This window comes from Morone saxatilis, unplaced genomic scaffold, assembly GCF_004916995.1.
Source record: "Morone saxatilis isolate NCDOM2014 unplaced genomic scaffold, NCSU_SB_2.0 Contig7, whole genome shotgun sequence".
Taxonomy (NCBI): Eukaryota; Metazoa; Chordata; class Actinopteri; family Moronidae; genus Morone; species Morone saxatilis.
Window position 1 is genome coordinate 16,861,301 of NW_023340246.1, and position 22,062 is coordinate 16,883,362.

General features: G+C 41.5%; 1 protein-coding gene across 1 annotated transcript; it reads left to right on the top strand.

The window, feature by feature from the left end:
- The first annotated feature begins 601 nt into the window (after window positions 1-601).
- armc2 (armadillo repeat containing 2) lies at window positions 602-18,188 on the top strand. The gene is made up of 17 exons (XM_035678239.1): window positions 602-725; window positions 1,781-2,078; window positions 2,172-2,244; window positions 2,591-2,756; window positions 3,326-3,452; window positions 6,834-6,895; window positions 7,622-7,732; window positions 8,805-8,989; window positions 9,124-9,226; window positions 9,523-9,737; window positions 10,501-10,646; window positions 12,062-12,161; window positions 13,711-14,041; window positions 15,693-15,815; window positions 15,937-16,050; window positions 16,424-16,556; window positions 18,144-18,188. Exons 2-17 carry the CDS (start codon window positions 1,864-1,866, stop codon window positions 18,145-18,147), a joined length of 2,208 nt encoding a protein of 735 aa, XP_035534132.1. The 5' UTR covers window positions 602-725; window positions 1,781-1,863; the 3' UTR covers window positions 18,148-18,188.
- Window positions 18,189-22,062: the final 3,874 nt, after the last annotated feature.

A 22,062-nucleotide genomic window follows, 5' to 3' on the forward strand; every position in this document is an offset into this window, starting at 1 on the left:
AGCTACTTTGCAGATCTGATCATTAACTGAAAACAAATCAACTAATCAATTATGATGTATTATAAGCCAACCTAGCCAGCAGGACATAAAGTAGCCTAATCAAAACTATCCCCACCTTCACCAGCTGTAGCATTATGAACACATTAATGCATTGCTAATTATAGTTTAATAACAGCATATTATATTTATGATTCTGAAACTGGTCATTCTGCAAAACGAGTCGTATATTTTGATGCTAATACTACTGTTTAATGCAGGACTTTTACTTGTAGCACTGCATTTAAATATGTGGTGTTTTATATTTAAGCGTCTTACCTATTGCATATTGTTTTTGTTTTGTTTTTTAACGTTGTGTGTGGACCCCAGACGGAGTAGCTGATGTTCTGCTTCATCTAATATGGGGATCCTAATGACATCTAATCTAATTTTTACTCACCTTCACACCTCTTCCATCCCTGGACGCAGTGTTTTACTTTATGAGGGCAATCACTTGACGCGCGTCACCGTCTCCCGCGGGACTGCCCTTAAGTGATGCTCGTGCACGTGGTCTCCCTCCTGGCACAGTTTGGCTGCTGCAAGCTGAAAAAAGAAACTTCACACTTTGTTTTTTTTAAACACATCTCAGGTATCATGCGCGTTTTGTTCTGGCCTTTGAAGCCGGGTTTGAGATTTGGAATGAGGACCGTCGCCACTATCACACGCAGAGGGTTTTACCCGGGTTAACGGTGAGTTTGTCCGTTTTTAATAACGGTTGAAGCGGGTTAACTGTCATTCATACTCCCCCCCGGTTTCTTCTAACGCTTCCTGTTTTTCACCACCCGGTAAAAGCTGGGTACACTTGCTACAGAACAACTTCTACTGCTCTTACAGGGAACAACGCTGTCATATTATACATATGTTTGTTCTTTAATGCTGTAAGGTTATTTTTGTTTTCTTTGGGGGTTTGTTGTTCGAGCTATCACGGGCGGCATTCGGTCACCATGGAGACGGAGCGTGAACGCGCAGAGGGACTCCTCGTTCACTCGCACATAAAAGTCAACAAAAGCACCAAATTATAAAAAATTATAACATGTAGAAGTTGTGCTGCTCGAAAAAAACACTGAACGCTTGAATTTTATCGTGTTTTTCAACCGCAGAGACACAAACAACAATTTAGTCTCATTAAATCCGAAGTGATTTACCATTTATTAGGATGGTTTTCTGCCAATCTGCAGTAGAAAAACAGTATATTTGGACTGTGCATGAAAAACTAAATACTATCTTGCCATCAGTGGTGAGATGTAAGCTCAGTAGTATTTTACAATAACAATAAACTTTACTTGAGTACTTGTTTGATACTTTTACATTTTCACTCTACCACGATTTAGAGGGAAATATTATACTTTTTATTTGTGTATATTCATTTGATAGTTACTTTTCAGATTAAGATTTTACATATGGATTTGTAAACTTTGTGAAATTGTGATGCACATTTTTTTTTTTACTATTTTCTAATATTTTATAGACTAAATGATTAATGTATTTATGGAGAAAATAATCTTTAGTTAGTTCTCTAAATGCAATCATTTAATATATATTCTACCACTGACAGCCGTTACTTTTCATTCTTTAGGTGCATTTTGTTGATTTGTTGAGTCATTTTTATATTGTCGTATTGGTATTTATGTAAGGAATCTGGATATTTCTTTCACCACTGCTCGCCACGCTTTAAATGTTATTCATTGCGGCCTCAGAAGTATTTTACACCTACGGTTTATTTTCTGTCTGTCTTTTTTTCTAGCTGCTTCTCCAAAGTGAGACATCCTGTAACCACTCGCATTATGAAATCAAACCACTGAAGTCATTTGCAGACTGCCTTGGCAAATGGAGATGGAGAGAAAACCTGAGCTTTGCAGCCCGTTCGTTCCACGGCGAAGCGCTTTGAGGAAAACGAGTGCAGAAATTGTCAGTGAAGCCAGACAGTCCCTGCGAGTCCAGTCCACCCAGCGACCATTTACCCCCAGAGATGGACACAGGCAACTTTTTGGAAAGAGCTCGGCTCGTGCAGACCGTGACAACAGGCCTCCATCGACCTTCAGGTTAGTCACAAACACTTAAATGTCCTTCATGTTGTCAGGTTCAGAGATCAACTGTAACTTGTAGAAGTAATGAGACATTTTTTCACTTTTCAGTCTTCATGCTCAAAGTTTTGATGCTCCTGACTCCAGGCCAGGTTCAGGGACTCGCCTCTCTCCTCTGGACCACGTATGTTCCCTAACACACACCTATGTACTGTAGTTAAAAAAGGTATTTCAGTTTTGAATTATGGTGTTATTTGTCGTAAGCTCAAATACATATTTGCATATTAAGACGTTATATTACCATGAAAGCTGAAAAACAGGATAAGGAATATACACGCCTCTGTACGCCACTATAAAAGCTTATCTGGTTTTAATAAATAGGATTATAATGTTAATATGAGATCAAAAACATGAATAATCACCAAAATAATGGGATCTCTTTGTGTACATAAGTAGTTTCATTGGTGGATTTAAGTTCTGGCTCATTGTTCACACCATCATATGCCACTAATATGCTTTTATGGTACCAGAAGCCGAAGTTTCCAGTCCCCTGCGATGCTGAGGATTCATTCAAGGCCTTTCCCAAACCCCCCACTGACCCACTGGAAGTGAAGAGGGGCTTGGCAAGGACACGGGCACGCCTGCTCAGGGCTGGATCTCTCACCATGTTGCCTTCTGTGGAGGGACACACAGATGGTAAGGAAGGAAAAACTGCAAGCCAGAAAAGACGGTGGATTAAAGAAAAAACTAAAAGTGTACTAAATGTGTGACGTATGGAGTAATGAGGATTAGGTAATCCACGTTGTGCTTTCAGTAAAATGGTAATTTGTCAAACATTTGCGCGTTTGTCAATTAAAAAAGAAACCCAGCAGTCCATTCATTTCCTGTTGCATCGCCGTAAATCTTCTGTGCAGGCACTAGTGCAAGAGCAGTTTTCTCAAAGGGAAATGAATGGAGCCATTCACATGCTGACATTACACCTGATTTAAATTCTCTGTTGTTGGGCTGGGTGAAGAAAACTTAATTTACTGCTGCCGTTTTGAGTGGAAAATTAGTGCATTCTCTCTCAAACCCTTTCTTGTGAATCTGCTATGTGGAGCAATAAAATAGATGATGTGGATGTTAAAAAAAAACCTGGATCTGTATATGTATGTATACAGTATGTGACTGTGTACAGAACAAGTGCGGGACAAGTAGAAATGTCACTGCAGCATACAACAGAAACCTGTATATAACTTCTCGCCACATCCTTTCTGTGTGTGCAGTGAAAGAGAGACTGAATCCAGGCCCAGGACAAAAGCAGCCGTCAGCTAAACGACTCCCCAGCACAGATCACACTGTGGTCCCAAGTGGTCCCCACAAAGCTGGCCCACGCAGAACAGCAAGTGAAAGGTACGCTTTCTATCCCTCTGTTTGACTTGCAAGATCTGTCCTTCTCTCTCATCTCCCCCACCACCCCTCTCCTGCTCCCTCTTTTTGACCGAAGTGACAGTGCGACAATGAGTTGAAGATTTATAGGCACACAAAGGTTGCAGTGGTTGCCGTTTCTAGATGGAGGTGATTGTGCCCTCCATTTTCGCCTTTCTTCTCATCCTGCTCCTTGCTTTTTTGCCTCTCTCTTTGCCCCGGTATGTCAAATTCATTGAGTTTCTAATGTCTTTTTGTGCCCCTGTTTTGGTCCACAACTTATTCAGACTGCAGGGAACAGAAAATTATAACAGGAAATACCTTAGTAAGGCTGATAACATCACTGTTATTGTTTGTGTTTTGTGCTTAAATGCTTATGATTCCAATGTGAAACATCCAGTGTGTAACATTTAGGAGGATCTTTTGGCAGAAATAGAATATAATATTCATAGATATGTTTTCATTAATGTATAATCACCTGAATATAAGAGTTGTTGTTGTTTTCGTTACCTTAAAATGAGCCGTTTTTATCTTGGCCATATTCAGTTATGAATGTAAATAACGCTGTAATGTGGATTGTTATTTTAAAGTTTCAATTCCGCATTAAAATGGCAAAAAAGAAAAGACCTATGTTATATATCTTGTTGAGTTTGTTTCCAACAATGTTCAAACTCAACTAATTTTAAGTTACAAAAAAATAAGCTGAGCTAAGGTTAGCAGCAGCTGGCTAGTTAGGACTTTGCACAAACACAGATTTTTAAGGTAAACTGCTTTATTCAGTGTTTCTACCGGTTTTAATCACCAGGTCGATTTGTTTTGCAGAAGAAGAGATCTCTGCAGGGAGAAGCTGACTGCAACAACTCCCATGATCCCAAACTTTGTCTTTTGTTATTGTTTTAATGTAAGAGGCCCCCCCTAGCGGCAGAAATTACATATTGTACGTACGTTTAATTAAAACTATATTACCCATAAACATTTCCCAAAGCGAGCAGCTTTTAAAGCCATGATTTACTTGATCCAGGGCCTGAACCTTTTAGATACATTCAGCTACCAGCACTGACAGCTGAATATATGAAGTCAGTTAGACCAGCAGAGGTGTCACTAACTAATAGAAAGAACAAATTCTTCAACTTGAGACACTCGACCCCATTTTAAACCCTCGTATACTTTACTCTACACTATATCTTGGTCACAGTTCACATCCAGCGTCTTGGCAAGTTTCATTCGTAATGAAACTGCCTCTATCTGTCATTACTATCATGTGTCAGCTTTTACACCTTCACAGTGCAGAGAGGCTAAAAGCTCAGATTTTTTTCTGCCGACCTCATCAGCTGTGTGTTAGCACGAGGGGTATAATTCTGCGTGTGAGGTTGGGGGCTGTCGTTTCAATCCATCCGCCTATCGATTGGGTGGGGCAGTTGGGGCTGTAGAGGGGGGACGGACCATAAAACACTTTTACAGGAAATCTGGGCTAACGCCGGCAGCACGGCCCCCTCACGTCCTCCCTCGCAACTCAAGTTAACACACAATGTTTGTATAACTTGTTGCTGACAAAGAGAGGTCCCAAGAGATGAGACTGTGGTCAATTTTTGATTTAAGAGATCAAAGAAACCCCCTCCTAGTGTTAGGTCAGAGTTTTTGAAGTACTGTTCTCTAGTGTTGCAAGGAACTACATAAAAGGTGCATTAGATAGAGACAAACAGAGTGAAAATCACAGAGCTAGTCAAGCCAGAAGTACACTGACTGCAAGTGGAAATAGACACAGCACGACAGATTAATGTGATGAGTTGGATGAGATATAAAGATAGGGGAGATTAGACATCCACTAGGTTCTTTTTCTCCAATAAGCCGGAGCTTTATAGCTCCAAATGGCTCTCTATTAGATTTGGGTGCCCATCTGGGCAAGGCTGGCAGCCGCGTGTGTTGTGACTGCAGTGCACTGGCCAGGCCTAAGACAGGGATGAGGTCATGTCTCAGAGAATGCAGTATCACACAAAGAGGCCTTATTATCAGGCTCTTAATCCTATCATACAGAGCCAAAGCCCCCTCTCTGACATTCACTGCAACATGCATTGGCCAGCACTCCCTGCTGCATATGCCCTGTGTGCCAGCTTACACCAATCACTAAATCTCCATCAAAGTAAAAGTGCACTCTATAGTAGCACCCACATGCTGTATATTAATGTCAATGTCACAATGCCTTCTGGCTCCAGTAAAATGGAAAAGAGAATTTATTTTACAATACTGAGGGTCATTTTCTGTCTTATAGCTGTCAGCAAGACCATGAAATAAAGCTTTTACTCCCACTTGAGAGTAAAAGCTTAAAGAAATATTCCAAACTGAGAGCCTTTTGTATTAATGTCACGATCCGGATAACATAATAATGTTTGTCTTTAACACGAGTGATTACACTTTTCCATATAAGTTTGATTCAGTCTTTTGTGTGAGATTTGTGGCATAATCTTGCAGTTATAGAGGTGATTTCACTGATTTGATGACTCAATATACTGCTTGTGTTTATCTCTGCTCATTAATAATTATTATTTCAGCTGTTCACATGGCAGTTAGTCATTAGAGACACTACCTGCCATGTTTCACAGAAATTATTGGAGCATGTAGTCAATCTCTTTGTGTGTGAGAGGAATAGTGCAGACTTGACAGAGACGTGCAGAGAGTAAGACGCAGCGGTGACATGGAGAGGGCAAGCCAGAACACATAGCACAGCATGACAAGGGGCGTGTTTTTGGAAGAACTGTACGGTTACTGCACAGAGGCGGTGAGACTGTGGAGACAGCTCACAGTGACAAAGCATGAACAGCTTTAACCAGACTGCCCACAAAGCTAAGATCTTAGTTCCTGTCTGTTGGGGATTGCAGTTTGTGATGCACAACGGCACACATGCAAAAACTTACAGTCACGCACAAACAGACAGACACGCACACACACATACACACACACACACACAAACATATGTAACTGCATGAGCTCAAATGTACATACCCAGACGCGTACACACACTACAGATACCAGCACCTGCACACAAGTCTCAACCTCTGCTGCAAGAGAGACACCTAGTGGCAGTTTATGAAAATACACCTGTGAACTTGACAGTATATAAAGTCAGCAACTTTTCATGGAGATTTGTTTTTGACACAAAAACTCATCCTTTAAATCTTTTTTGTTTCTTTCAGTGAAGGTCTTTTTTTTAAAATAGTATTTACTATTATTTGAATGCCCAAATGAGCCAAATCTCCCAAAGTCAATTGAATTAAAGTAAACTAGTCAATAGTCCCATACTGTATGTCTCATCTCCAAAATCTGATGTAACCAGACTCTTTGTGTTTTTGTGTTTCTTTGTGTCAACAGTAGAATAATGCCGCCTGGTGATGACTCAGGACCCACAGAGTGCAGAGTAGGACGGAGAACAGGTTTGTCCAGATGTACTAAATGAACCTCACTGCTATATTTTTTTTTTACATATTAAACATGAATGGTGCATTTTGTACCCCATGTAAAAGAAAAATGTTGTTGCAACTTCTTCCTAACATACCACTCAACCACAGATTTTACTTCAAATGTAGCTTATTTTCTAAGATGCCTAAAGCCAAACTGAAATCCACAAATATGCCTAAATATAATAAGAAATGAGCCCATAAAAGTTTCGCCAACAACACAGACACACATTTCTCCCAGTAAATGAACACCCCTTTCTGAGTGTCAAACTTTGATTGGGGTGTTGTTGCTAAGGGACTTAATTTCCACCATGAGAGGCAGCCAGCCAATAGCTGAGAGAGCTGTTGGTTTGAGCAACCACAGTTTCCTGCATCACACCAAGCAAAGGGGTATGCAAATGTTCAGCAAAAAGAGATGCACGGTCTGCGAGAGACTGCAGACATTTGCGTGCACAAACATATGCACACGTGTTTTCATTACACATGCACATACTCACATGCTCATACACAGACTATTTCACATCAGCACAAACAGATATCAGAGGAAGTGAAGCTGAGGATGGTGACCTTTCATTGTGGCATCAAACTTCCTGCTGTTTTATTTTAAGACACTGAACTTGTGAACCATGCCTGCCGCTCATGTTCACCGTCTGGGTTCGGCGGTGGTAATTGGCTAACTGCAATTCTCTCTGCGCATTTCAGAGCTGGGGAATGGAGAAAACACCACAAGCACAGAGGAGGAGGATGCAGAGTCACTGGTGTGGAATAATGCGATTGCTCCTCTTCTCCAACAACTAGAAAGTGTGGCTGCAGGTAGTGTGAGCAATGCAATAACTCAATAAGAAAGTGCAAACATGAGACATATGTTAGTCTTGACCGGATGCATTCATTTGACTTAAAGAGTATATAGTTTCTATCACCTACTCTACTCACCATAACACATATTCCATTTGGCATGTTGGGTTGAAGAATGTCTCTGGAGCAAATCTAAAATGTAATGTGGTTGCAGTATGTTTTTTTTAGTGCCTCATTTCTCTGTTTTTCTTACTACATTTCATTTTCAACCAGCAGGCCGGCAAACAGATTCTTAGCATTAGTCAGATAGTCATGCATGAAGTCTCACAAAATGAAAAAGCATTGTAATTTCAGCCACTGAAGAAAGGCAAACAAAATAGTGTTATGTTTGGCATCCATACAGAATTGTCTTAGTCTGAAACTGCAGTCTGGCAGCCATGAAATGAAATCTATGGCTGTAAATATTTTAACACTCTACAAATTTAATGGAAAATTCATTTGAAAGATAAATATTAAATATTTATTGTACCAAGTGCCTTCTGGCTCATGCATAAAACACCTTTCAGATTCAGTGGGAAATTGCAGTGGAGTGTTGAGTGTGAGACTGCAGCCAACCTTTTTTAGAAATGGCCAAACCCAGTTAGTTATGCAAGGAAAACATTTATTTTACCTCAAAAACAAGGAAAAGACTCCACCCTTTGTCTTCCTCTGCATCAAGATTGTAGCTGCCTGTTGCAGAAAGTGTTCCCCTGCATCTGACTATAGAAACTAAGAACTAGTTCTTAGAAAAGAGAGGAGAATGTTATTTTACTGCTGACCAATGTATTATTGGTGTTGAGGATTTAACCTCAAGTTCCTCATGCAAATAACAAATGCACACCATGCAGTAGATCCCAAGTATTATGCACATACCGAAACACAGACAAAACATCACTCATCTGTATTTATATGGATGCACACTTGCCAACACACACAAGCGAGTGTTTTCATTTCGGGATGTTTGCTTTCTTTGTGAATGTTTGACATGTTGCCCTGAACTTGACATCTTTTTTTCTTTTTTTTTGCAATATCTGCTTTCCTGCGATGCCAGGCAGTTCTGAGGGCTCGGTGGACCGCCTCTGTGATTTGTGTGACGGTCTCCATGGCACCTTGGCAGAAGCGGACATGCTCGGCCGACGCTGTAAGAGGAGGTCAGGGATACTTCGAACACTGTTCCGCCTCATCGACCTCAACTCTGCCCAGCTCAACCTGCACATCGGCAAGCTGTGCCTCGCTGTGAGTCGTCTGTGTCTATGTGGGTGTCAGCATGTCTGCCGCTAAGTCCCTATCAAAAGGGTATCCAGGGCACTTGGGCATTTGATACAAAGCTTGAAAAAGAACGTTTTTTGTTTTTGCATTTTTCTCTCCAGCTGTCTGTCAGTGGAAACAACCTGCTCAACATCTGTAAGCTCATCTTCCAGATCAGCCGCAGTGAAAGCAACGACATCCTCTTCCAGAACAACTCTATCATAGGTGAACACTAGGTTTCATGGAAGTTACATAAAGTCAGTTTAAAGGAACACAATGTTCAATATTCTTCTTCTTCATGCTGGCTTATGTAAATGTTCCCACTATTAGACAAAAATGTTTTTATGTCCGGTGTATAAGCTGCTCCAAGAGCATAATGTTCTCTGCTGGCCTGGCCTCTTCAGTCAAGCCTGGGATGAATTTTATCTGTCTGGCTCTACTTGAACCCCTTTGCTAGGTCATTACAGATTGCAGTATGTGCCCAATATGGATGTTAACATTCAATTTCTGTTTGTATCTAGACTCGCTTCTGGGAATTTTGAGCAATGAGGATGTGTCTACATCTGGTGAAGCTCTGTTGTACTGTGTTGGGACTCTGAAATTTCTCTCTGGAAACAGTGCAATACTCAGACTCCTGCTGGAGAAGAACTGTATTGGTGTGGCTCAGAAACTCATCCAGAGGCTCTGCGTGGTAGAAGACACCAACTTCACTATAGCAGGGCACATCCTCGTACAGGTGTGTCACAGACTTTAAATGTTTAGAATAAATCCATAGATATTTGCTGTACACCAATCTTTTTAAACCAATAGCTTTTATATTACAACTCAGTGGGAAACTTGTAGCATCTACTCCGGCTCACAAAACAACACACATATTTTAACTTATGTGGCTATGTGAGTAAAAACCACAAAGTTATACTATGTTAAATATTCTTTTTGTTCTGTTTGTTGGCGGGTTTTACCACTATTAGGCAAAAATGTTTTTGTTTATGTCTCGTATATAAGCTGCTCCAAGAGCAAAATGTTCTTTGCTGGCCTGGCCACTTCAGTCAAAAACACACCCTGTTTCACTCTTCCGCAAATGATTGCTGCTGACCGCATAAGTTGGCCCAAGCAAACATCTTGAGCCAGCGCTTCATTTGATATCCAACACAACTCATTATGCTTTTAGAGGAGGGAAACAGACAGACCATGACTTTCCAGAACGTCCAGTGCTGCCGTGCGTTGGAAATTACTGTTTCCCTCTTTTGAAAGAATGATTTATGTCCATACTGAATAGTTTCCGGTGGCTGTGCTGTATGGCGTCCTGTACAGGCCAACAGCCAGCCTTAATGAGCATATGACCAACATTGTGTGCAAGCCACAAATTCACAACACTGACACGCAATACTGACCTAAATATAAATGCTTAGATACAGTGGGTACATATGTATACATTTCTTCTTGCTAACCAACAGTCTCACTCTTCTGTCTCTCTGTCTGACCTCTGAACCCTGTAGCTGACAGCGACACTGAGGAACCTCGCAGATCACCCTGACTCCCGTCCACTCTTCATCTCCTTCTCTATAGTACAAGAGCTCTGTTTGGTTCTGCGGCATCATCGCAAAGACCAGGACATCTGCACCAACATTTCCAGAATATACAGGTATCGCACTTACATAAGATCATATTAATCTGACATGACGTTACACCTCACTTCTGGTTTGGACTATCTTTGCTATTGTGGGTAATTTATCTACAGCTCACGTAAACCTGATATAATCAAAACAGGCCATCATTCAGCTCACACCCTGTCTTCTCTCTTTTCCTGTCCAACTCTAGCAGTTACTCTCCTCCTAAATGTCCTGCTTTCTTTCTTACATGGCATCTTTGTAGTTGGGTCTCACAGAACAGAGTCGGCAGAGAAACATACATTTGTCAGACAGGATGTGGTTATACACCTGTTTTTGTGTCTATGTCGTTATAAACACTTGAGGAAGTGATACAGCTTATTTCTGTCATGCCGGTTTCTGTATTGAATAGTTTTTATCTTATTCAGCTTATAGAGTTTTGCATAAACGTATTAGTTATTTATATTCAGAAGTTTAAATGGAGACAATGTAAATTTAGCTGAACAGTGGCCACTGTGGCCACAAGTCCCAGTTGTAAATATTCTGAATGTAGTGAAGTAGTTCATAAGGTCAGCAAACTGACTCGTTAAGGTAAGTTATACAGGGAGATCAAAATTTGCTAAGATCAGGTAACATCAGCAACTATAAGCTAATGTTCATACTAGACCAAGTAAGGCTGCAACAGCAAAGCCTTTGGGTATATTAAAAATAATTTAATACTGTGTCATTTTTTCATTAAAAAGTTTCACTTCAAGCCTTTACAGGCAAAATATTACACACTATAATTGGAGAGATGGAATTTAACACTAAGGTGTTTCTGCACTTTCACTGAATCACTGACACTTTATGTAAGCTCAGCTGTATCACCCTCGTCACACAACTTCCACTGATGTACTTCTTACGTCAGATTGAGTGCAGTAGTGCGTAGAGGCACGGGACAGGGGTTTAATGTAAAACCAGAAACAGGGCGTTGTCACCAAAGTCACCGGAGGCCTCATCTTCTCTGTGACAGCAGGCCACTTACTGCAGGCTGATTATCATCTGATTACAGTACCTCCACCAAACAGAGTGCAATGACACAAATGATTCAGTCCCCATCTTCTTTTCTTTTACCAGTTTCTCACTCCAGGTCTCGGCCTCCACTCTGGAACAAGTACCTCATCAGTGTGTGCAGCACAAAATAAAAACATAAAGCACTGTAGTGTGTAATAAAATATGTTTTCCCATATAAAATATAAGGCAAAGCAGTTTTACTAGGTGTTAGCGCTGATTAAGGTAATACTGCCTGAATATTTTTGCCCACGGTAATGAAAGCATGAACGGTAGATCCCGGCCCAAGCCTGCTTATCCATTAGCTGTGTTGATTTAATATCTCCATATTTAGTCAGCAAAGTGGAGCAGTGGGTGAGTGGAATGATCAGTGGTATTTGTTGTCCTCTTTCTCTCTCAGTAAACTCTCCTCTTACTCGGAGTGCCGCCTCGCTCTGGCCCAGACCCCCGACTGCTACCAACTATTTTTAGAACTGCTGAGCAAACATCACCAAAAACAGGTGAGTCCGCGAGCCTCCTCTTGTTTGTGTGTGTGTGTGTGTGTGATTGAGTCTGTGTGTATTAGAGAGAAGCAAAGTCTTTTCCAGTGTTCATGTAACTCTACTGAGCTATGTTTACCCTCAGAACAAGTTGTTTGTGTACGCCAAGTCCAAGCACATTTACGGGACATTGTGTCCATTTGCACGTAGCATCCGTCTCTCTTTTTCTGCTCTTCTATGTGTGTGTGTGTGTGTGTGTGTTTTGACATTTAATCATCCCAAAGGGGCTGAGTAAGTCAAGGAAGGGGGAGGAAGGAGAGAGGAGGAAAAGGAGAAAAAAAATAAAGGAGGTGAGCTTGAGTACATAATAGATAGTAGAGGTGATACAGAGGTGGAGGGGAGGAGTGATATACATGAGGAGTAGTAGAAGAAGAAAAAGGGTGGGAGTTTGGCAATCAAACATGACTGACATGTGTTCTTAATCTCATACTGAATAAACACGCCCACGCCTTCAAATACACACACACACACACACACACACACACTGGACAGTAAGACGTGTAACGAGCACCTAGTCCAAGGACAGCCCGTCCTGTTCTCATATCAATGTCACTATGGGCTTATGGGAGAAATGAGTGTGTTCTGCTCTTCATGTTATTGACTAAGACAAGTCAGGATACAAGGGTGACGCACAGGGTTCACATTTGTTACCCCTTTTCTCCGTATGTGCGATATAACTCATTGAAAAGATGGAGTGTAGTTATACTCAAACAAGTCTGAACAGCTATGAGCTCTCTGGGAGGAAATGAGTGACACCTACTAGACAGGGCAGGCTCACTGTGCTGCAGGTGGCTGTTGATCTAAAATACTAAATGTGATCTCATATTGAATGTTGACTGTTCTCATCATCAGAAACTATCTGTTCTCTCGGGGGGGAGGTTGTTGTGTTTTTTACCACCACCACCACCACTACCCTAACTGTAACACTTTCTCACTCTCACATTTTTACACACATAGGCACACATACGATCACACACACACACACACAGGGCTCGTGGTCATGCAAATGTGAAGAAATGGGAGCAGTTAGAAGTTCGGCCACCCTCTGGTTCCCAATCCAAGTGCTATGTACTATATCTGTATACTATATTTACTATATAACTATTTGGATCTAGTATATATAATATATATAATATAGGCACGCTTCACTATTTTCTGGTATTCTACAGATCAAACAATAAATTGATTAAACAACAATATAAATTGCAGATTAACAGTTAATTAAATTAATTATGTGTTGAATCTTTAAAATATACATTCATGTGATAAATATGAGCGCAGAAACCAGTATAAATAAGCTCTAAATATACCGTATGTCCTATATTATCTACACACGATAACTGAACACTGAACAAGTTATAATATTGTACAAGAATAAGTGGATCAGTTGAACAGTGTTTGAGGCCTTTCTGCCACATTTGCAATGGAAAAAAACCTCTTTGTTGGTTTGCTTTAATTTGTAAAATAATTGTCAGATGCTGATTGACTACTACAATATTGTCTCCCACAGGACCTTGTCGTGCGCCTTCTTTTCACCCTCGGGAACCTCACAGCCAAAAGCGACGAGGCTCGGCAGCAGCTCTTTCAGTGCAAGGGCTGCATGGACACACTTCTGCAGCTGTACGACAGCTACCAGCTCAGAGACGAGTCGCCGCACACACCCTCGCGGAAAGGGCCCCCTTCCCCCAGCAAGCCTCTTGCACCACCAGTGAGTGTGCAGGAACAAGAGGATGTGCTGGTGAAGCTGGTCAGGGTGCTGGCAAACATGTGCATCCACCCGGCCGTAGGTCCAGCTCTGGCAGCCAACACAACCTGCATTCAGCTGCTGATGGAGACACTCGGTGAGCAGGAGGAACTCGTTCTCTTTGAGTCACTGTTGGCTAAAAGATGAGGTGTGAAATAGAAGATGCAGTCAGTAGCAGATTTATGGCTGCAGCATTTTTCGCCCATGTTGAATCTGTATGTCATACAAAGGAAGCAGTGTGTGAAAATCTAGAGTTCTGATAAGTTTAAAAATAGCTGCTTGAAGCTTTGTACGTACAGTAAATATCTGCCAGGCACCCAACCACTTCCTTTGTGCTGGGAACAAGACATGACTTTGGTCGAAAACACACTCATTTGTCTGTTCATTCCATCTTTCGCTTTCCTCTCAGAGCTTTGCGTTCGATTCGCAGCACATCCTCTTTTGGTTTACTTGTTGTTTTTTTAAGTCTAACAGAGCGAAGCACTTCGCTGCATGAGCAGGATGTTCTGTCACATCTCATAGCCGATTTGGTTTGTGTGTGTGAAATTCTCCCAGGTGGTTAGATGGTTTCAGGACATATTGAACCGATACACAGGTGGGTGTGAAACTCTCGATTTCGCTGCTGCCTCCTACACACACTTCATGGCAGTTGGGGGGGATATTAAATAAAACAGAGGTCAAACTGGTTAAAAAATGTCAAATCTCAAAAGATAGAAGGGGGTGTGATTCTTGCCAGAGAGTAAGATGGGAAGTAAATTAAGTAACTGAAGACAGAAACATAAAACGAGCGAATGAAGGATATTGTGGAGTTGATGTGACAGCTGGAAACAGAAAACAAAATCTCAGCCGAGGATGAAAGAGCAGGCTTAGCTGATCGATGTCCTGTTTTGATCAAGTTCACGACAGGCTGTGCTGCTTTACATTACCGAGCTCTGAGGGAGGGGCACAACAAAGCGGTATTTTCAGTCAGAACCAGAAACTAAATTCAGTGTGACACAGGCGCTTGGTTGACACCGACCGCAATATCCGTGATTTATGACCGAGCACACGACATCTGCTGCTATATCAGGAACAGACTTGGTTTCCAAGCAGCTCACAGTGTCACGGCTGGTTGGATTGGGTCACATTGACCTTTGTACGCCAGCTCATGATCAAACCAACAACATCAGGCCAGAATTTAACCACAGATAACAGCCACTTCTAGGATAATGTCACAGTGTCAGAGCAGTGTGGCTGAAAACCCACTGTCTATTTACATCTACATCACCAAGTGAAATATGAAAAACAACCTTTGTTCACTCACTCCGTATTGCAGTTGTTTTATGGAGTAATTATCTACCTTTACTTTATCTTCTCCCCTTCATTAACATAAAATGATGCAAAGCGTTCACCTGGATTCACCTGGTCAGTCATTATCAGGGAGTGGTTCATTTTGAGTTCTCTGTGAATGTATGTATTCTTCACTAGGCAGTGAAAAGTTTTATAATTTCTCACATTATGTTGTCACCAGAGGGAGGGTTACTTCCCATGAATGAATATGTCAGGAGCACGGAAGCCTTGTTCCTGCCGACTGCAGTACGGATGCTCCCTCTGTTGGTTGTAATTCAAACAGGAGGATTTTTCAGGAAAAATCAGAGGCATCAACCTCAAAATCTGTTAGAATTAATGTTCATCTAAGGTTGCTCTCTGTGATGATTATTTCTTGTTTTTCTATTGTTTGTGTTTGTGTGTGTGTGGGGATGGCACAGAGCTGAGGTCTGTGCAGGGAAGCGAGGAGCTGTTGGTGAATGTGGCTGCCACCATCAACAACCTGTCCTTCTACCAGGAAGAAAGCTCTGTGCTCAGACACAGTCAACTCGCCATCGCAGAGCGTAAGACTCACTGACCTCAATGAGAGTGTGTTACTGTTTGTCTGTTTGGCTGATTTGACGTCCTTTTCCCTGTCACTCCCACATTTCTCTCTTTCCTGCTCACTCTTTCTTTGTACTTTAGTGATGTTGAAGTTGGTACTCAGCTCCAGTATGGACGCCATGCTTGAGGCCACCCGTGTATATGGAAATTTGTCACAGTCCAAGGACGTACGGGACTTTATTATGCAAAACAAAGGTATATGATGGACACAAACTCCAACAGACACACACAAAACACATGAGCCTATACTTATTTCATGTTTAAGGCATACTGTATTCACTGACTCTGAAGAGTTGGCCTGTTAGAATCAAACTTGACTAACTCTTTAAAGCCTAATAATACGCTGAAATAAGTCTGATGTAAAGATGTAAAAACACACCTAGACACAGACTGTCCAGTACAGTATGTACATGCATACAGTCATGTCATGTTTGGGCTTGACTTATCTGCAAGGCCAGCTACAGTCAGTATAAACATGCCTGCTGACTCCGGTGATAGGAGCCCTCTTATCTTTGCCCTGCTTTGTCTTCGTGCGCTCCCTCATCTTTTTCCGCTCTCGTCCCCTCAGTGCACCAGTTCGTAGTGACGCTGCTGGACTCAAAAAGCACCGAGATGTGTTTTTCCGCCTGCGGGGTCCTCACCAACCTGGCTCTGGACCCTCCAAACAGGGTCAGTCTCTCACTAGAGGGGGCTGCTGCCAAGTAAGGACTGATCCACTTAGAGATAAGGGTTTGTTCATGTGTATGTGTGTGTGCGTATATATGTAGCACGTTTTTGTATTTTATTTGACAGGCAATTTACCCACTTTCCACTCTTTCTAATACTGATTGTGACTTAAAATGTAGTTAAATCATCTTAGTGCTAAACTAGCAGCAACACATACATTATGTGAAGATATCACCATAATTACTGTATTCTACATTTTGTGCCAGTAGGTGTTAGATTTGGCTGCTAAATCTGTTGAATAGAGGGTATAAAATTGATGCTGTTTGTTAAAGGAATATTTCAACATTTTTGGGAAACACGTTCTATTCACTTTCTTGCCCGAGTGATAGATGAGAAGCCCGATTCCACTCTCAAGTCTCTACATTAAATATGACGCTAGCTCTCTCCAAAAGTAATAAAACTCAGCACCTCATACGCTCAAACAACACAAAGTTGTGGTTTTTACAGGGGATTATTTGAGGACTGTTACCCCCTGTTTTCAGTCTTTAGACTCACAGACTCTCTAAGAAACTCTAAGACTAAGTCTTTTTTTTTGTCTTTCTCAAAATGTATTTCTTTAATAGCAAACTGAGCTAAAGCTTTCTGGGTGTTTGGCAAACGTAGCATCCTCTTCACAGCAGAGAGTAAACAGTGTTTTTTGGGGGGAAATATGGTCTTCATTTGACAAACATGAGCACAACAACTCTACTGGCATGAACAAGATGCTACTAATCATCTCAATCTTGATGTTATTTGTTCACAGTAGTTAAAATTAGAATTACTAATTTGTACATCTAGATTTCCTTGTACATTTTTAATACATGGGAACTCAACGTGGAACAGATTCAATCTGTAGTGTAAGCTTCTCACTTCCAAAACTGAGCATTGCTTTTACATTTAACTTCCTGTTTCCCCTTTACACACACAAACACACACACACACACACACACACACAGTCCTCTCTCAGATGTCGGTCCAATGAACTGGAGCTAATGCCCACAAACCTGCCGGTCATGTGAATCCCTCTCCCTCAAGTCATACGATGTGTGAGGTATGTGTCTGTGTCTGTGTCTGTTTCTGTTGTGTGTGTGTGTGTGTGTGTGTGTGTGTGTGTTCTGTGTGTTGTGTTGTGTGTGTGTGTGTGGTGTGGTGTGTGTGGACAGGCGTTGTGGACTGTCTGAATAGACTTCGGACCAGGTGGATTGGCAGCTGGCGGGGCCAGGTTTGTCAGGCGCTGTGGAAATGATCGCCGGCGGCTTCAGAGAAAGCTGCTGGACAAACAGGAGAGAGAGTTCACCTGCTGGAGATCCCTATTGCATATCTTAGGTTGTGTACAGTGGTTATTATACTACCCTTACATAACAAGGGGAGGCCAGCATGCTGGAAAGAACATGCTCTTATTCACAATCCGTGGCCCTCAGGGGAAGGGAGGGACACACCGACTTATGATGACACATACTTCCACAGTCAACATCTGGGAGCTGCCTGAACCAAAGCCTGTCACTAGAAGTATTCAAAATAAACCTGAACCACACACTGCCCTCGTCGTCTTCTCCGTCCCGCTCTTTTTATTTCATTCCCAGATGAAGAAGAGGCTCTAAATGGATAGAGATGAAGAATTTATGAGGTGATCTCCCAAGGGCTGCGGGAGTTAAGTTCTTACCTGGTAGCTAAAAACGATGAAGACGCTCCAGCCTGTGAACTGGAATAAACTTAAATCCTTAAGTCCAGAGTCTACATCATATCTATCAATCACTTAACTCCACTGGGGTTTTGAGGTGGCTGTAAAGGTTTGTGAGTTTTTCTTTTCATGGCAGGAGTTGTGAGGTCGCTTATTTTATGTCAGTTTGTTGTTTTTTTAAGGCCTTTAAAACGTCTTTTCACTGGTACTGTCATCCTGTATGCTCCAGATAAAGGAATGGGGCAAGCAGCCATTTCGACATGAAATAGTAGGGCAACCACATATATTACCAATGATAATCATTAAGGCTTCGTTCTGTTCAGGTCAGGTGTCAGGGTGCCGCTGTTGGCTCAATGGTAAGGCCGCTGTGAAAAAGGTCAATTGATTGGAGAATTCAACTACAGATCTTTTAGATTTAAGGCCTACAAATGGTCAGTGTGTCATATTCAAACCAATAGATTTTAGGTGGCTGATGAAGGTAATTATGCAAAATATAAGAAGCGCTGAATCTATGTAAAATAATACGTGTGAATGTGAAAACTAAAAGGAAAAACATTCTCTGTTCTGTGGACAAATATTTGCATTTACATTTGTATTTCATTTTCATTTATTTATTTTCTGGTCGCTCCTCGCATTATAAATACGAACAGCTATGTTTTTTTATTGTTTAAATTTGTAACTTTTTTCACTTTTTATGCACTTTAATTCCCATAAAACTTGCAGTAGCCTTAATTTATGGGTATCTTCACGTGTACAGGGATAATTTAATGCAAGCTCTTTGCACATTTGATCTGTTTTGCTAGTACACCGAGTTGTAAAGGTTCTTTTATGATAATGTTGTCTTGAAAACACTCACCTGGAAGTTACCTCATAAGGAAATCTTTTACTGTCTGTGGATTGTGTGGCATTGGAACTTGAACATAATAAAGCAGAAGAGAGTGGAAAAAAACATTTTTTTTTGCTGTCAAAGCCTTTATTGTTACACAGATATGGGGCCAGGCAGTGCTTACACGTTACACCAAGTAGCCTAAAGTACAGCATTTCAAAATCACATCGTTATTACATCGAAACAAATCAGAAACGGCACTTAATGTAAAAACCCTCTGTGTCAGTTCCCCCAGTTTTCACACAACAGTGACCTTCAAACAACCACAAGACAAGCTGATGTTTAAAAAAAAACCCTAAACAATTCAAAGCCAGCGCTAATAACAAACATTGTTCTCTACATAGATTTCATCAGGTTGATATGAAAGACGGCTGGCAGATATCGAGGTTGCTTAATAAATGTTTCCTACTCCATAAATCGTCTGGGGAAAGCCACCGAAATGTGAAGGCAGTTTGGTCAGTGGGTATAACACTGAGTTTCTCCTGGTGATTGTGTACTGACAGACAGGCCTCTGTGGCCTCGATGGGAAACAACCCTGAAGTTCAGACAGATAAAGCTCAGCCTCACAGGGGAAAGTGAAGGATTTTTTCCCAGTGGGGTGGAGGCAAACAGGAAGGAGAGGTAAGGTGTCCGACAAGGAACCCCCCCCCCCCCTTCTTATCTCGATCTAAATGTTGGTCAGGAGCAAAGACGAACCTTGACCTTGACCGCACCACAGGAACAGGGACCATTATGTGGCTCCCTGTGAGTCACACAGTTCTCAAGCTTATACAGTAAAATGAAATTCACATGAAAGTCCCTGGAGTTCAGCTCGCTGGTGAGGAAGTGAGCTTCATCATCAAAGAGCTGAGTGTACTTTGGAGCAGACGTTGATAGAGTAACACTCCATGTCTTTTCATGAGTTATCTTTTGCATATGAGCATTTAAATATGCTTACTAATTAGCATGGGTTATTTGACTTGCTGTACTTGTGCAACTGAGCAGTAGAAGTGAGCTGATGGTAACACTGATTGTGCTATGACTGTTTGATTTCTGAATTGTGTAGGCCTCTCCGCATCGAATACAATCTCTTTTATGAAGCAATGAAATCAAATTGTTTAGGAGAAAACTACGAATGATACACAACAATTTAATATCATAGTTTATTTTTTTTCATCTTTTTCATATATTTTCATGTAAAAAAAAAAGTGTCAGTAACTGACATCAGTCAGAAGTTTGAAAAAAAAAAACCTCCACTTCCTCTCAAACCACTTTCAAATGTACCATTCCTTTATCATCGTCGTCCTCCTCCTCATCTGGATATCACTCATTCATCTGTCTGATTCTCTCAATCCAACCTCAGAAGAATGCAGTACTTAACTGGTTTTAGTAAACAAAAAACAAAAAACAGCAGAGGTTTCACACCTCTGTTCAAAAAAAAAAAAAAAAAAAAAAGCTGCTTTTGCACTGGTTAGACTTCCCCAGCAGGGAAATAAGCACAGCTACAACCGTTTGCGTTCGACGTGTATCGAGCGCAGTCGGCCCTGTGTGGGCAAGCCGGGTCCCCGAGCAATGGGAACGCGGCAGCCCGGAAAAGAGTCTCTGCTCACCAAAGAGCACTTCTTATATGTTTTCTAGAGAAAAACAGAAGAGGTATTCATTTACTGGTAAAATTCACAATCCAAAGCTTTGAAAGTTGTTAGGGTGACCAGGCAGCTGGGATAAGCGGAAGACAGATAAGGTGTGGTTAGGGCAACCGGAAGCAAATCCCTCCTGGAAAACCTGGTTTACTAACTTTCTTTTTGATTAGCTTTTTTCTTTTTTCCCCCCCCCCATTACCAGAAAAATAAAGACATCATCATCATCATCATCATCATCATCAACAACAACAACAAATGATAATCAGTTATCTCACAATAACAGAGCTACAGCAGAAGCAAGAAGTCTCTCCTTCAAAGTGCCTCGCTTTTTTTTTTTGACACATGAAACTTAAAGACGAATTTTTTTTTTTCCTCCGTCATTTCTGTTAAACACACACATACACAAACATTCACACCTCAGTCATCATGAATACAGAACTCATCCACACGTGTACAGTCAAACTCAAAAAGGGCTCAGACAGTGTTCTTTGAGTTTCTTTCCACGGTTTTCACACACTCCTTGGATTAGCTTACATTGACATTTGAGATTTGGGATGGGGGTAAAGGACAAGAGGGAGGGGGGGGGTAATGCAGTGGATTTCTAATGGATAGGGGCTTAGTGGGTATAATTGGGTTGGGGGGTGGGGTTAGGGTGAATTGGGGATCAATATGACCCCACTGAATACAACATGGGAGCAGCAGTATCAGCACGTATGCACACTGTGCTGGATAATTCAGGCACACGTTAAAAAAAAAAAAAAAACACTGCCCAAAGTTAATGCTTCCATCTCCAGTTACTACCAACGGCAACCACGTCGACAACAACATCCACTTCCCTTAATACAAAAAGAAATAAAAAGATATTAAAGAAACTAAACAAATATAACAGTGACTACAGAATCCAAAATGCAGACTGTTTCTGGCTGCACAGCTTTTCTGGGGATTTTTCGGTGGGTCTTCACTCTACCAGGAGACAGAAGAGATTGGCAACAGACACTGTTGCATGCTGGAATACTGAAACGTCGTCCTGGATGCCTCCGGTGTCAGTGCTCAAGGCACAAACTCCCCCAGCAGAGCAGGAGTTTGCTCCAGGCAGGCTGCCCTCTCTCGAACAGTTTTGGCACTGCAGGCAACACGAACAGAGTTTGTGTATCCACTTGTAGTTTGAGATGACTTTCTTCAACAGTTCTTTCCTTTCTTTTTTCTTGCTTTCATTTGTTCTGATCCTCTTCTCAACATCCATCCAACAAGCACTGTCACAACCCAGGGCTTCTCACATCTCTTCCACATTTTTGTTGAATCCCAAACCCTCCCAC